The following is a 15,816-nucleotide window of genomic DNA, read 5'->3' on the forward strand; positions in this document are numbered from 1 at the left end:
CTGGGCCCCGAGGGGAGCCGGGCAGGGCCCGGGGCCTCGCCCACCTCTGAGGCGAGGCGAGGCGAGGCGAGGCCCAGGCCCAGGCCCAGGCCCAGGCGCGGCGCCTCGCCCCACCGGGCGGCGGCGGGCAGCGCAGGGAGGCGGGCGGCGGGCCCGCCCCTCCCCGCGCCGCCAGCTTTATCTAGCGCCGTCCCGCCGCCGCACCGCCCGGCTGCTGGCGGAGCCTCCCGGCAGCCTCGCCCCCGGGAGCCCCGCGGCGCAGCGAGCAGCAGCGGCGGGGGACGGCGAGCCGCGGGACCGGGACCGGCCCGCCGGGGCCCGCCGCCGGGCCATGGTGCCGGCTCCCTGGGGCGCCCTGCTCGCCGCGCTGCTCGCCGCCGCCGCGGGGGCCGCCGCGGGCAGGTGAGCGGGGCGGCGCGGCGGGCAGGGCCGGGCCGGGCTGGGCTGGACAGGGCAGGACCGGGCGGTCCCCGCTCCGTGTCAGCGCGGCGGGGCTGCCCTGGGGCGACGGCGAGGGGCTCCGAGCCCCCGCGGCGGCGGCGAGGGGCTGTGGCGGTGCCTGAGGCAGCCCCGGCGCCGCTGCGCCTTTCGGTCACAGCGGGCAGCGATGTCGGGGGCTCCCCCCCAGCACCTGTTGTCGTGGGGCTCTGGTCACGGCCCGTCGCCGGCTGCTGGGTGTTAGCCCTGGAAGTAGACTGGGGCCGTGTCGTTTTAATACCCGGCGTGGCTGTAGTCCGGTTTTATGGAGCTGAATGCACTTAGCAAAAATCATTAAGACTTTCCAGTTGACTTGTGTGCTGTAGAGTAAGCTTTCCATAAAGCAGTAACACCAAAATTGTGTCGTTGCAATGGAAAAGATGTGAACTTTAAAACAATCCAAGGATATTCATGGTGAGAACAGCCGTAGCAAATGAAGAAAGGTATGGACAGCTCTAGCGTTTCATTCGCTTGTGTAAATAGATACCTCAGCGTACCCTGACAGCTGCTGTATTCTGCAGGCACAGGTAACCTCCAGAAACAGAATAGCGTTTTGAGAGAGGCTGAATAAAGCTGTTTACTCCAAGATTAAGCCATTCCAGATTTCTGCCTCCTGACTTTTGTAGGATTAAATCAGGGGCCACAAACACTGCAGTAAAATAGTAGCTAGTGAAAGGGGAATCCACAGCAGTTAGAGATGAAGTTTTCAAGATGTTGCATGGTTTATTTGTTTAGTGTCAGGTTTGTGAGCAGATTTGGTTGTTAGCAGCAAGTGGAAGTGTGCTGTTCCAACACATTCAAGGCTATCAACCAGACAACTCTTCAGGAACTGCATAAGACCCAGAATTTATAAAATTCCTGACCTGCTTTTATAGAAAACACATTTTCTCTTAGAGCTGAGCACCTTTTCAGAGGATTATGTTCCTGTTATGTCTTGAGATGTTGCAGCTTTGTATTTCAAACACTTTGAAAGGTGTGTAACTGCAAAATAAGATCAGTATCTTCTTCCAGAAGAAAGTGTAGCCTGGAGTTAGCTGAGCCAAAGAGGGATGTGTTGGGTAGAAAATGAAGTTATTTCACAGTAAGTCAGGAAGCCTGCAGTTAAGACTGATTGCTCTACAACCTGTCTTGTCCAGGTAGAGAGTGTGTGATGGTGGGGGGAGGGGGGCTTCTTTTTTTCTACCAGGATTATCATTCTATCTTTTCCATTGGGAGGAAGGGGAAAGAAGAGTTTTTAAACATCCTTATGGAAGGCTTAAATGACAGGGGATTCTAATTTAAGAGGGCAAATAAATCATATTGGATCTGAAGAAGGAAAAGGAAATAGTAAAAACTAGAATCTGTTTGAAAAAAATGAATTCATTCTGATTATTTTTGTCCCCAAGAAGCGAGGCTTTCATATCTGGACTTTTAAGCTTTCTATTTTGAGCACTTGCTTTAAGGAATTTGGGCACTTGAAGCTTTGGAGGAACTTATGCTGACCCAAACTACATTTCACTTGGTGCTTTGGAAGGGGCTCACAGTGAAGCAGGACTGTCATTGTGTTGTGTACCTGAAACTGGCTAAAGGAGTATCTGCGATAGTCATTAGAAGTTAATAGATGGAAATTTTTTTGGTTTACTTAACAGTGTATGGCAGGTGAACTTTCTTCTTGAAGGTCACTCTTCAAACAAATTTGTTTTAAAAAAAAAATTGTATGCCTTCATTTGGCAAAATGTTCAAATGCATCTCTGCATGACATAAGCTCATAATAGACTTAGAAATGTGTTACAACTTGCTAGATGGTAAAATAACACATTTTTGGCCTTTTATCTATATTGGTTGATCAAAATTTTAGGTGGGTTGTGAGTTATTTGACATTTGTTGTTTGCAAGCAGCAATGTCCAGAAACGTTTTTGGAGAAAAAAATTAAAGAAAGTGATAATATCCTGTCTTTGCAGTCAACTGGAAGTTGCTAATAATATAACAGACTAATCTTTTTCCCCAGCAGCAGGTAGCTATTGTGTGTGCAGGAGCTGACCAAAAGTATCCTAAAGAGATCTTACAAAAATAGTATACTAAATCTATTCAGCAGCTGTGTCTTGAAGCAAAAAACTTGGTTAAAACTTAAGTGTTCCTCTCCAAAGAAAGCTTTAGTAAAAGACAAAAGATTTATATGATCTGAAGACAAATTACTGTATGCTGTATCTCAGGCACTAACTGGCTTTTGTTATCTAACTGCATGGTTAAATCAGCATTGAAGACATGTTCAGTTTTCTTCCACAGCTGTTACTGTCACATAATCCAATTCAGACAGGCATTATACCATGTGTGATCACTGATCATAAGAATGTGGTAGGTAACCTTTTTCACTGCTGGGGTTTCTACTTCTGTTTATTTTGGTTGTTACTGGTAAAATGGCTATTAACCAGGATTACAGTCCAGCACAGTTATTGTATTTGGAGTTTTGACTGCTAATACTTATGTTTTTAATAGCTTAGATTTGGCATATGTCATAAACTAACTTTGAGAAACTGATGCAACAAAACTCTCTATTGTATAGAATGAAAGCAATAAAAATACATTGAGGGGGGACAGACTATGGATAAGTGGGTAATAATATTCAGGTACACATTATTCCTCCCTGTCCCCTTCACCAGTTACTGTAGTGGTAATGTTTTCCTTTGTGGTTGTTCCTCTGTATTTATTCTGTTGGAGATCTCTCTCCTACCATATCAATCATCTTAGCTCAGCTGAAAGATGTATCTAGCCACTTGCTCAATGGAGTATGTGAACTTTCTGAACACGTTTTATTGCAAATACATAGATTTTCTTTTTTTTTTTAATACCAAATTCAGTGAATCACTTTAAGAAGTCAATGTAGTAGTTTGAGTTTTTGTCCCCTGGTACTGCTCAGGTCTCTGTTTATATAGTGTTAGATATTTATCTGATCCTGGCCAGTATCTGAATGCTTTGTTCTGAATTTATCTGACTTCTTTTGAGATAGAATTTAAGTTTTTCATATTATTCCAGACAGGAATAACTTTTCTCAGCAACAGCTTTAGCATACAGAACAATCTCATTCAGGCCTATGTTTCTGTCATTACAGGCAACATCAGAGCTTCCTCATTTTGTGAAAGAGACCACCTACCTTAAAATTAGCTAGGAGTTGTTCTGCTGGTTCTTGAATACTTTTTGAGACTGCCATCCCCGTCATGGCTTATATTCTTGTTCTTATGTCCACCTCAAAGTATTGATGGCCACTTCATATCCATTTGTTCTTGTGCTATTGTCCTTTCTCTTAAAGAGCTGTTCTTTCTCTCTCTGGTTTTGAGCTGCCTGACATTTAATCAGAAGCCATCAGATTCCCTTTCAGCTTTTGGCTTGTTCAGCTGAAGCAAAATTCTTCACATGCTCTCTAAAATAGGCTTTCCATTCTTCATATCTCATAGTTTTTATCACCATATATATCATATATAATTCATATTTCTTCAACATGGATGTCAAGAGCTGTACACAACACAACCTGATATAGCAGCACTAAAACTCTCCTATCACTACTGGAATGTTGACTGAAATATCTGAGGGTCCCACTTTTTTTGTATTGCCATGCTAGTGGCTCATAATCATCTTGTGATAGCTAATACAGGCAGGTCTTTCTTTGTCACCTCAACTAATGAGGCTCTGGCTTATTGTAGTTGTTCTTATTGTTCATCTCTAATGTACTTTGTACTGTTAAGCACCATCCTACTGATATCAGCAATGTCACAGCCACATAAAATTGGTTACTTCTCAGCTGCTTTGGCACTCTGTATGGCTCAGTCTGTGACCTGTTGTTACCTTCTGCTCCAGTGCCAGAAGTTTTTGACCCTCAATCAGAGGACAGAGTGGTCCACTAGAAATGTGGAGACCGATGCTGCCACTGACCTAGGCAGTGATTCTGGGCAAGTCTGTCCTCTCTTGTCTTTTGTCTTCAGTCACATGTTTGACTGCAAGTTCTTCAAGGTAAGGCATTTTTCTGATGTTGAATGGACAGTGATGAGCACAGCAATCTTATTTAGGACTCTAGGTACTCTCTGTAAAATAGTACACAAATAATACCATGTAGGAAAGGTTCAGAGTCATACATCTCCAGTCTGCATTGCTTCTCCCCCTAATGTGCAGGAAGCTCTATGTGACATTCTCCCTGAAAGGATCTGCCTGCCTGAAAGGATCTCCTCTTTCTATTCCCTTCTTTTGTATAAAATGCTGAACTCCTGACAGCAGTAGCTGAGCTGATGGCTGGTTCTTCATCATGATATTAAAAATGTCATCTTCATGGGAGGGAGCTGAACCTGGCTGAACTGGTTTTGCTCACAGACTTTGTGAGCCAGGAGGGCTCACAATGATCCAGCTCATCTTTTCTTGTGCTTAAAGCTCAGCTTTAACACAGTGCTTGTTGCAGAATTCAGAACAAATAAAAGACCTTGTCCGGGGCAGCTTCTATGTAAAGTTCAGCAATGTTCATTTTATTTGCTGTATTATGGAGCATTTTTCAGTTTGAAATGAAGTTTGTACTGAAATCCTGTGAGGCATTGTAAACCTTGTAAAGACATTTTCATGTACTTCATTTTGAAGTGAATTATTAAGTAAAAAGTTACTGAGCAAACTTGTCTTCTGGTAGAAATGAACACCTTGTAAAAACTAATGAGATTCTGTTTCTTCTAAGCTTTAGGCATGCTAACTTTCCAGGATGTCAGTAGGACTATTCAGGTGAATTCAAGGGGGCTTTCTGGGACGTAAGCAGAACACACAGTTTTTAACTGGCATACTTTGCAAGTGATGCAAACAGGCATTTGTGCTGGTGCTATTCTGAACTGAAACAGGGATGAACAGAATGAAAAAGGGCTTTTGTTGTCTATGAATCCAGAGGCAGTCAGGGTGCTGATTTGTAACCCATGCAGGAGTCATGACTGTTTTGATGCATGTTTTCTTCTATCTGAAGATGGGCTGTATACAGTCCTGCAAACTGCATCGCTGGGCATATGCCAAAGGCTGGGTGACCTTTGAACTACTTAATCCAATATCAAAGTCGTTCTACATGCCAGATGTCAAGAAACCATCCCTTCATTCAGGGTGTCTCTGCTACATGAGCTTTTGCATTTCCTCTGAACTCCTTTCTCTTGCCAATAGTTCTGCTTGTAAAGGCAACTCTAAGGTAACATCTTGTATCTTTGGAAGTGTGTGTATTTAAATAAAGTTGTTTATGCTAGTGATGCTTGTAGTAATTGAATAAGAGTGCAACTCTTACAGCTAAGCACAGAAGGAGATAGGCTGAGGCACTGCTGTCAAGCAATAAAGCAGTGTCATTAGTGTTTATCAGACTAAAAACATGTAAAAATTCTTGGCCTGTTGATTTTTCAGTATCAGACATGTTTGTTCCTATATATTGCCCTGTAAATACCCCAAATCATTTGCTAAGCTCTCATAGATAAGATACCATTTTCTGGGACAGAAAACTTTGGACTCTGTGAAGGGAGTGCATTTTAAATTGTGGTGTGGAGAAAGCAATAGGGACAAAGGATTTAAGGTAGAGAAGAGAATTTCATAAAGGAGATGAGCATGTAATATAGACAGGTAAAGTAACAGTAGAGGGAGAAGGAGCCCAGACTCACAGGACCCCCTGTGGCATAGAGTAGCCTCTAGAAGACTTCCACGGTTGTGGATTTCCATTGGGTTTATAACTTTAGCAACAAGCATTACAGGCCTGCAAACATTTGCAGCTGTTGATCTGCTCTGTAATTTTGAATTACTCAGACTTATGGGCAGATTGAATTAACGTTTGTATGGTCAGGGAGTCCTCTGCTACTGGAATACACAGGACTGCACTTGCATTTGCTATGTAATCAGTTTGCACATATGCAGTGGCTGTGAACCTTTATGTCACTGTAGCTTTTACTGGGCTGACAGATGGCCAGAAAGCTGCTTTTCGATGAAAACAGTATTTCGCTATCCAGAGCAATAGAACTGGTAGGTATGGCATCATATAGCCAATCCTGATTCTTCATCTGATACGAACTGAAGTAGCCCCACTGAGGTCACTGATATTAAAACTGACTCATTCTAGCAGGGGATCTGGCTCTATTTTTCGCCATGTTTCTCATTAGAAGGATTTATGTCGATCAGTTAATTCATTGCAGGCTAAAGGTTCCTGTCTCCCCTATTTCTCCACCCAAATGCAACTTTGCATTCCCATTAAGGAACACTGAATGCTCCAAGGATTGGTGAAATGAAAAAGCCTGACAGTGGATAAAATATGAGGGATATGTACAAAGGAGTATATGGAGCAGTGGATGAAAGTGTGTTTGCCTGCTGGAGCTAGTGTTTATCCTTCCTTATGCAGCTCAAGAGCTCGTGGGCAGCTGGTGGCTGTGAGCCAGCCTGGGGTGTGTCGCTATGGTTCTAGGTTGGATTGCTGTTTTGGCTGGAGAAAGAACAACAAGGGCCACTGTGAAGGTAACATTAACACTTTATGCTTGTCTCCTCTCCATGGCTGTGTACTCAATACTAATAAAGTGATTTCATATGAGGCTGCCAAAAGTTATGGAAAGAAACCTCGTGAGGGAGTGAAATCTCTAACTCTGTGAGAGTGAAGAAAACATGTTTTAGAGACCATCTCCTTAAAAACAGTTTTGGATAAATAATGCCAAACAATAAAATACAGATTCATAAATTCTTAGATCCAGAAGGGAACATCTGTTCTAACTTCCTGCAGATCCCTGACCAAGAGATTAGAAATGGTCAGTGCCTATACTGTTACAGCTCTCAAACAAGTAAGTACTAACAGTGCAGTGTCTTCTAATGCTATATACAAAGCCCTGAAGTTTTTTTTATTAATTGGTATTCTTTATCTTCAGAAGTACACAGCCTCTGAGAACTAGTAGGTTTCAAACTCCTAAAAATATAAATTAAAAAAGTGATAACTTTACCTGACTTGAACTTGGATAGCCAGCCAGTGTTCTGGTCTGTGGATTGTTGGTTTAACGAAGAATCAACGATTCTTAAAAAATTTCTAATTCATTAAAGGTCTGTAGACTCCAAGGAGAAGGTAATGTGGAATAGCTCTCTAACTGTATTTAGGCAAAGCACAAAAGTCATAATATATGGGCTTTAAGACTCTTTCTCAGCTGTTGCACCTGCTGTCCCAGTGAGTTTGGCACTGCATATCTAGTGAGTTTGAATACGGACTTGGTGTTACTAATGGCTGAAAATCAGCAGGCTGATGTCTAAAAGGGAAGGATGCCAAAAAGCCTCTGTTCTCTGTGTGGGTATATATAGCATGTCAGTTTAAAAAAAAGTGATGAATATGTTTATTAATAATCTTACATTGTTTAATGTTGCCCTGGTTTTTTTGTGCCAATGAATACATGGAGGTACAAGTGGCAAATACAACTTAGATGAGCCAGTGGAGTAAGCTGTCCTATTTTAAAGCAATAGGCTGCTTTCTTACTAGACTCCAGTTTGATAACTTTAAAATTCTTCTTTGGCAGATTTCTTTAAATAAACTATAATGTAATTTTGCATTGTAAATCCAGATGCAGTGGTGTTTTTTGCTTTAGAGTTAATACTCCATTGATATCACATTATGCCACTTTGCATTCAGAGACAAGGGTGGTATTTAACTATGCCCTAATTTACAGAGCTAGTGGATTAATACTTCTGAATGAATCTTTAAATGTAGGAAAGATGCTTGAATACAGCTGTATGAATTCTAACATACTATATAGTAAGTAACACTGTGCTTCTCCTATTTCCTGTACTTCAGACAATTTAGTTCTATGAGGTAGCTGGAGACACATCACACTACATGCTCTTTCACTTTTTTTTTTTGGAGCTAGTACTGGTTTAAATGCATGTTTACTTTACTTTAGCTGGAAAACCCTCATGTTGATAAATTGACTTCAAGAGATTGTTCATCTGAGTTATTAAAAATAAAGTCTTAAGCCTTGATAAAGGCAGCATTTAATTTCTGATTAATGATCCAGAGGGTTGAGAGCTAGAAAACTTTTACTCTTCAATGCATCCAAGCTACACACAGCTCCTTCAAGTCATGGTAAACCTGATGCAGATATACACATTGGGACATGTGGTAACAACAGTCGTCTGATCATTTGATGGATGTGCTCTGGATATTCCACCATGGGATGGACATGTTCCTCAGCTGTAAGTGGGAAGAGACAACAGTGGAAAACTGCTGATCTAATATGCTGTCCATGGCTGCAGGAGGAGGGTGCTATTGCCTCCTCCCAGTTCGAGGTGCCAAATATAGCAGGTCAAGCTGTTGACTAGCAGCTCCTCACATATGGCTTGCCCGAAATAGAAAAAAGACAACAGTGCCAGTGCTGTAAATGTGTTTTGGTAGCACTACAGAAAGGACTGTGAGGGGGAGAGCTAAAAAGGGCTCCTTTTCCAGGTCTCCACACACCTGGAAAAGCACACACTCATGTAATCTGCACTAGTGACACTTTTCTCCAGGAAGAAATAAACCACTGATTAGTAGCTACTGTGCCCAAGCTAGAGAGAGGGGTATGGAGGTTGTTGAACTTATGCAACAAGCTTTTAGTCAACAAAGTAGGGCAAAAGTTCTCCTCAAATAGAGTATTTCTAACTTTTTTTCCTTTCTTTCTCCTTTCTCTGCCTGGTTCCTTCAGCTGTCTGTAGACATGGCTGCAAGTATGGCGAGTGCATGGGACCAAACAAGTGCCAATGCTTTCCTGGATTTACAGGGAAAACCTGTAATCAAGGTTGGTGCACAGGGTGAGACCACTCCAGAAGACAGATTGTTGATGTTCTGTCCCCTTATCTTGTGTGAAGGATTGTATTCTCTTTTTAAAAAAAAAAAAAAAAAAGTGAAGCAAGAATTTCTTGTTTATGTAGAAGAGCTTAGCGTTTAAGGCACTTACCTAGGATGCTGAAGATGCAAGCTCTAGGCTTCCTTCAGTGCTCAGAAGTTTGAACCTACATCGTGTATCTCCTGCAGACTGGTGACAAGGGTAAACAACCTGTCTCATTTGTAGGCAGAAGATAAAGGTACAGAGAGATTATATAGAAAATTCTTTGAAGAGCTGTAATTTGAATCCAGAACCCATTTTATTTCCATAAATACCCTCTTTCTTCTCATAAAGGATTTCTAGACACAATTTCTCCGGTTGCCTGGGCCAATGCCATCTGTTTGCATACGCTGAATGACATTTTTGAGAATACAGACCTGGGAGTCTTCAGAATTGCATATTCAGAAACATTGAGTGTACCACTTTACCTACATAAACTTAGTTAGCCGTTGAAATTTTTCAGCTAAGACATATCAGTGACAGCTCAGCTTTTTTCTGATTCAATATATAAAACTTCTGTGTTGGATCAGATGAAAGGTGCAGGTTACTGTGCACAGAGAGAGGCCAAAGTACTTCAGTGCAGATGAGTGAACTGCAGGCACCATGGAGGAAGAATAAAATAACGTCCACATGAATGTGCAAGTCTTTTGTTGCTACCTTCCTTCACAGCTGCAGTCTTTGCTTGAAAATGTTAAATTGAGGTACTAAAAACACATTTTTTCAGAATTTGCTTAAAACCATCCCATTTATTATGTAACACCCTTGAAGCAACATGCTATGATGTTATCCTGTTAAATATTTTAGAAAACTCCTCCCATTTTTCTTTTACACTTTTGATGTTGCTTACAGGGAAATTCCTCAATACCCCTAGAGAGGAAGGTGAAACATCAGCCTTGGTTATGCCTGATAGATACATAGGTACCACTTCTAGCTTCAGCCTCTAAACCCACGAGTTTAACCTCAAAAATAACTTGGCAGCCTAAGAGTTACCTGAAGGTAACAAATAAGGACCCAACTTGTAGGACTTTCTTGTGCAGTTACTCCAGCTGTGTGGGATATGTCCTCTGTGCAAAGCAGATCAATTCTCTGCATGTGCAGATTCAAAGTCTGAGGCTTTATGGAACCACTGGGTAGACCTGCATTTGTGACCATGGCACAACTCATGGTCAGTAGCTATAAAACTTTCCAAAATTATCAGATAAGCTGCTGTGGTGCTGACCAGCTTCAGAAGCATCAGCATCACTGTGCATGTAGTGTGTAGCGCAAGTATGCAGATCACTGGCTGAAACTCTCTTTGGACAGAGATAAAGCTGCTTTTTCTGAGATCCTTAAGTCTACCTCTATACCAGTAAGTGAAGCATGCCTGAGAACACTTCTGGGCACTAACTGCCTTGTATGAAGCAGCCAGCATCTATGCTATTAGCTAGTAAACTCTCTTAGCCTCCAAACCAGAGCACTAAATGCAAAGTGCCTGTTAGCTCCCTGGCTTGTTCTAACTTCTGAAGCATGGCCAGGAATTGTTTAGGAAACTGGTGGCTGGCATGGGCCAGAAATGTTCCGGAGCCATTCCAGCAGCATAGCCATATAGGTGCTCCTGTGCCAGCATCAAGGAATGCTCAGAGCCACTGTTTAATTTACCGGCAAGTGTAGCCTTGGTCTGTACTTACAGCAAAATGTTCTGCTGTGCAAGCTCAACCTGAGCTAACTAAAGTAACAGAGATAAGGGAACTGTATTAGTCTGCTACTCAGTCTGAGCTAATTAGTCTTGTCTCCATACATTCTTTTAGAGCTGTGTGTGCTATCTCTGCACTACTGTGCATTGTGCAATGTAGGTGTAGCTAGGCACTTTTGAAAATCTATGGCTAAAGTAGAATAACTTTTTTCCCTCTAGTTTCTTTCAGATATGAGGATCCTGGTTATTAAGTGGAGCCACAGTAGCACAAGAAGTCCAATGTGACTGCAAACTGATAGGGTCTGTTTGAAAAAGAACAACCTCTCTATAAATGACAGAATGCAACCCTCTTTTTTTATTTTTATTTTTTTCTTCCCCCTACCCTGGACTGAGCTGTAACAAATACTTCTACACACATACAACCACAAAGCTTATGCGCTGAATGGCCTGTTTTTAATCTGGCCATCAGGCTGCGTAGACATGAGAAGAGATGCTTCTCATTAGAACTGGAACTGTGTAAGCTCAGGGCTTGGAGAGTTGCATCTCTATTGAAATTATGTTACTGGTCATGTGTGCCATTGGACACGTGGAATGGGCTGTGTACACTGGTGTATTTCTGTTAATAAGTTTTGTCTATTTACTAATAAGGTTTCAGATATGAGAGGCAGAGGTGTCAGTTCACAGAAGTCACAAGCACAGACATTGTTCCCTTATGAAAGGATCAATACCGTTGTCAGCAGTGGTGCCTACACCACACAAATTGATTTTAGGATTCTGTTTTTCTCCCTGTGCAACATAACTATTGGGAATTTGAAATTAATATAGCTTCTTCCAAAGCCATTTAATTCCTGGATTTTGAGAAGGAGTTAAGATGCTTGGTAAAGTCCTTTTATTCCTGATATCACATGATTCTTATACACTGTTTTTTATCTCTGCTAGACATCCTTTCCCTTGTAACATTGGTGCCATTGTGTATCACGGAAAAAGTCTCTTTGGTTCACTTTACCTCAAGCTGGTTCATTGTTCTTACTCTCATATGCTTTAGCAGTTCTAGTACAGAGGTCGGCTGGACGACCAAAGTCTCCAACTAGAAACAGAGAAATCCAGAAAAATAGCTCCCAGAAAATATCGTAACCGCAATCCTCTCCCCACTACTCCTCCTCTTCCCAACAAACTAGCAGAGGTGGCCAGAGTTTGCATTAGTTTTTCAGGTGCAGCAGTTTGTGTATTTTAGTTTTTCTAGCACTCTCTCAGCCAGATGGTCTGCTAAATTCTCATCTTGCTGGCTGGCTGACTCATTTTCCATTCAAGCGATATTACTCTGGGGAATTTAAGGCATTAGGCAGGCAATATTATCAACCCATATGTATAAATATATATATATATATACATGTATATATATGTGTGTGTATGTATGTATAAACCCAGTACTTATTTCATTTCAATGACTTCTGCAGATCTGAATGAATGTGGACTGAAACCACGTCCCTGTGAACACAGATGTATGAATACCCACGGCAGCTACAAGTGCTATTGTCTTAATGGGTACATGCTTATGCCAGATGGCAAATGTGCAAGTAAGTAACAAAGCTGATAGGACAGGCACACCAAAATCATCTAATTGCATTTGATCACAGCAGAGTTTCTTCTCTAGCTTATTTAAGGTATGCCTCAGCTCTCTGGTACTGTCAGTACCTGAGAGGGACTTTTCATTTGGCAGTATATACGGATAAAGTAAACTAGGTCATAGTTGTATTTTCAGTGTTCAGAGAGATTTTTGTCCTATGGAAATAAACTTTGGTGTTGGTTCAAATGAAGGGCAACTTGGTGCACGGTCCTGCCAGTACATCTGTTTAAGTAAGGGTGAATGAATCTTTACAAGCAAAGCACCAATATAGCCTACATTTTACTGTGCTGAAATTCATCCCATTACTCCTTGCTATATCCTTCTGTGCTTCCTGATTAGTTTAGTTTCTCTGAGTGCTGATATTCTTCCCACAGTTGCCATCAGCTTCTTGCACGCAATTGTCCACTCTACTGAGGCTTATCTAAACTGTATTTCTACCAATTTTCCTTGTCTTAAGCCAGCATGTGATGGAAAACATTGTTTTCGTAGCCAACCCAATTTTTCAGACCTGAGGAAGCTTCTTATCTTTCAATGACCATTTTGTTGGGGAAAAAATATCTTTTTTTCACTTACGCTATTTTACACAGACATTTTGGCTTTGAATTTTCTCAAAACCCTAGGCAATGCCGTGACTGTCCTTTCTGGAGCCTGCTGGACTGGAGCAGGTACATCAGTTGGTCAAGAGAGCTAGCTGGTCGCAGTAGTGGAACAGTCTGCTTGAGAGCTCTATACTAAACCTATAAACCCTGGTGCATCTGGTGCAGGGCAATCTTTCTCATGGATTTGACAGAGAATGATAAAACTCCAAAAGGGTTCACGCTCCAACCCTGAAAACATCCATTCACTAGACAGTGTCCATCTGGTGATTTTGCTTTCAGTCAAGGGATGCTCGGAAAAATACCCTGCCTTAGCAAAAGCTCACAGACCACAGGGTCTGCAGGTCTGGGGGAGGCAGAAAAGCCAGAGCTGCTGGTCTCTCTCTTACAGCTGAAGGCTGTAACGGTGGTGAATGGTGCCTGGGGCTTCAGGTCTCATAGGTTTCCCCTTCCCTGCAGCAGAGCTCAGGGGCTGTGGCTCTGTGTTATTCTGCATGGCAGGACTTTCCAGCAGGCAGCAGCTGTGGGGCCTCTGAGATCTCTGAGAAATAGGTATGTATGCCTTCCATTCCTTCCCAGATAACTTCTGTATCTGCTGACATCATGCACTGAGATGTTTTCAGTCATGCTGCTGTTTTACGGACAGTCAAACTTGGCAGAAGCCAGAATTATTGTCAAAAGAAACTATCCTATCTCACTTCCCTTTGATCCCAGCAATCTGTTCCTACTTTGTCCCATTCCTCCCTCACCACCCTGCTCTGAGCACAACTGCTTTCTGCAGCCATGCAGTAAAACCAAGCCAGAAAACTAGATCCAGACTGTAATTAACCATTTTTGCTTGCTTAGTTTTAAGCTAGTTTGAGTTCAGGATTGGTTTCCTAATTCAAGAAATGGCACAGTCAAGCCAAATGGTTGTTTCTGCACTATGTCTTACTTGTGCCAGCTCAAAAAGCAAAGGATTGCATGAATTTTTCAGCAGCAGCAGTAGTGGCCAGTTTTGAGCATATAAGAAAAAATAGTCTAAGCAGCTGTGAGTGCTGAAGCCTGAGTTTTACTTTAGCATATTGAAACAATGTTGCCCAATTTAAATGCTGGTGGAACCCTGAGAAAAAAAAATTCAGGAAAAACAAGGTTTCCTGTAAAATGGAGGCTCTCATTCTTCACAGCTCTAGTTAAGGAGGCAAAACCTTTATGTTTGTACAGCTTGTGCTTCATTAACTTTACCCATCTATCACCTTCTGGTTCTGAAGAACTTTAATTTTCCTAAGCAGAAACTATGATTATGAAATGAAATAGTAAATTATTTACTCAAGTAGAAATTATTCTGGGTTAAGTCTCCTAAATTATCATCAAACAAGATGGGAGTCTAAGTCTGCACTCAGATAAAATACTGGTTTACTTAACTAACTGAAATTGTCATTGTTTTATTCAAACAAACATGTTGAGGAAAATGTTGCTCCTTTTGCCTCAAATCTTCTGATGTAAGTCTCCTTAACAAGATGGAGTCCACCTAGTTTAAGCAGTCAGTTGTTTAGTTTAAGCAGTTAATATGACTGTAACTATATATGCACCTGCACACACCATCTTGTCTATAACCCACATTATTACATATAATTCTGCAAATGGAGGTACTTCTGCCAATAGGCATGCATTTTAAAATAAAATTCATATCTTCTTTTAAGCAGCAAGCCAGTATTCAAGGTCTTGCAGTTTTTTTCTGTATCAAATTGGCAATTGTTTCAGGTTTTTCACTTGCAAAGAACCTATGTAAAGTTCTGTTTCCCTGAACGCAACCAGAGTGAAGTAGCAGGAAATAATTTCTTTGCCCGCACTTCCATCTCTTCAGGTAAACACTTCCAAACTCTTCTCCCTGGCATCATACTACTAATGCTTTCTGGTTATCTTTAGAGTTTTAGAAATGTGACTCTACATACTTATGACACTTCTGCTTTTCTAGCTTCACAGTTCTTTCAGACAAGGTCTAGACCCCCACATTTCTATTTGGAGGCTAGTCAAAGTCCTCTCCAATAATTCACACTCATAACCAATATATGGCAAACAAAACTTGTGTTCAGTCTGGTGGCTTTTTACTTATAAGTATCTGTTTCATAAAGGAGCTTCATCGCTTATTTCAGAGTAAAGGGCGATTTGTAAGTCAATCAGGCTAAATAATTTTCAAAATCAAATTCTATACTAGAACCATGTTAAATGTTAAACAATAAAAATATTTCTCTGCTGAATAAGTTTTCTGTCTGGCAAAACTGTAGCCTGTAAAAAAGGAAAATATAACAAGCCTGTCTCATCTACTTTGAGCACTTCTGTCTCTGGATCTGAAAGATAGTAGTAAGAAAACACAGAACTGGGAGCAGAAAAAAAAAAGGAAGAATAAAGGCAGATAAGGAAAGAACAAAGTGAAAGGGTGGGGAGGGAAGTTTGAGATCTATCTCATGGACTGCTGAATTGTTTTAATACATGTGTTAATGTATAAACAGCTTGATTAATGGATGTTGAGAATGATGAATGGAATTCTTTTTCTCTGATTAATTTTCTGCATTCATCCAGATCTAATTTAATAATAAAACTTGTACAATCGCA

General features: G+C 41.4%; 1 protein-coding gene and 1 non-coding gene across 3 annotated transcripts in view; one reads left to right on the forward strand and one right to left on the reverse strand.

Annotated features, from left to right (window-relative positions):
• Positions 1-301: 301 nt before the first annotated feature.
• Positions 302-15,816, forward strand: part of EGFL6 (EGF like domain multiple 6) — a 48,920-nt gene continuing 33,405 nt past the window's right edge. The window contains exons 1-4 of one of the 2 annotated variants that reach the window (XM_067296585.1): positions 302-402; positions 6,839-6,951; positions 9,147-9,239; positions 12,456-12,575. In XM_067296585.1, the coding sequence (XP_067152686.1) occupies positions 332-402; positions 6,839-6,951; positions 9,147-9,239; positions 12,456-12,575 (397 nt within the window). In that variant the 5' untranslated portion in view covers positions 302-331. The remainder of the gene's footprint in view (positions 403-6,838; positions 6,952-9,146; positions 9,240-12,455; positions 12,576-15,816) is intronic. The other variant, XM_067296593.1, reaches the window with a different exon arrangement.
• On the reverse strand, positions 2,544-2,657 carry LOC136991186 (U5 spliceosomal RNA). The gene has a single exon (XR_010883230.1). It is a non-coding gene; the product is annotated as a U5 spliceosomal RNA (small nuclear RNA).

The sequence above is a fragment of the Apteryx mantelli genome, chromosome 1 (genome assembly GCF_036417845.1).
Source record: "Apteryx mantelli isolate bAptMan1 chromosome 1, bAptMan1.hap1, whole genome shotgun sequence".
In the NCBI taxonomy this organism is placed as follows: domain Eukaryota; kingdom Metazoa; phylum Chordata; class Aves; order Apterygiformes; family Apterygidae; genus Apteryx; species Apteryx mantelli.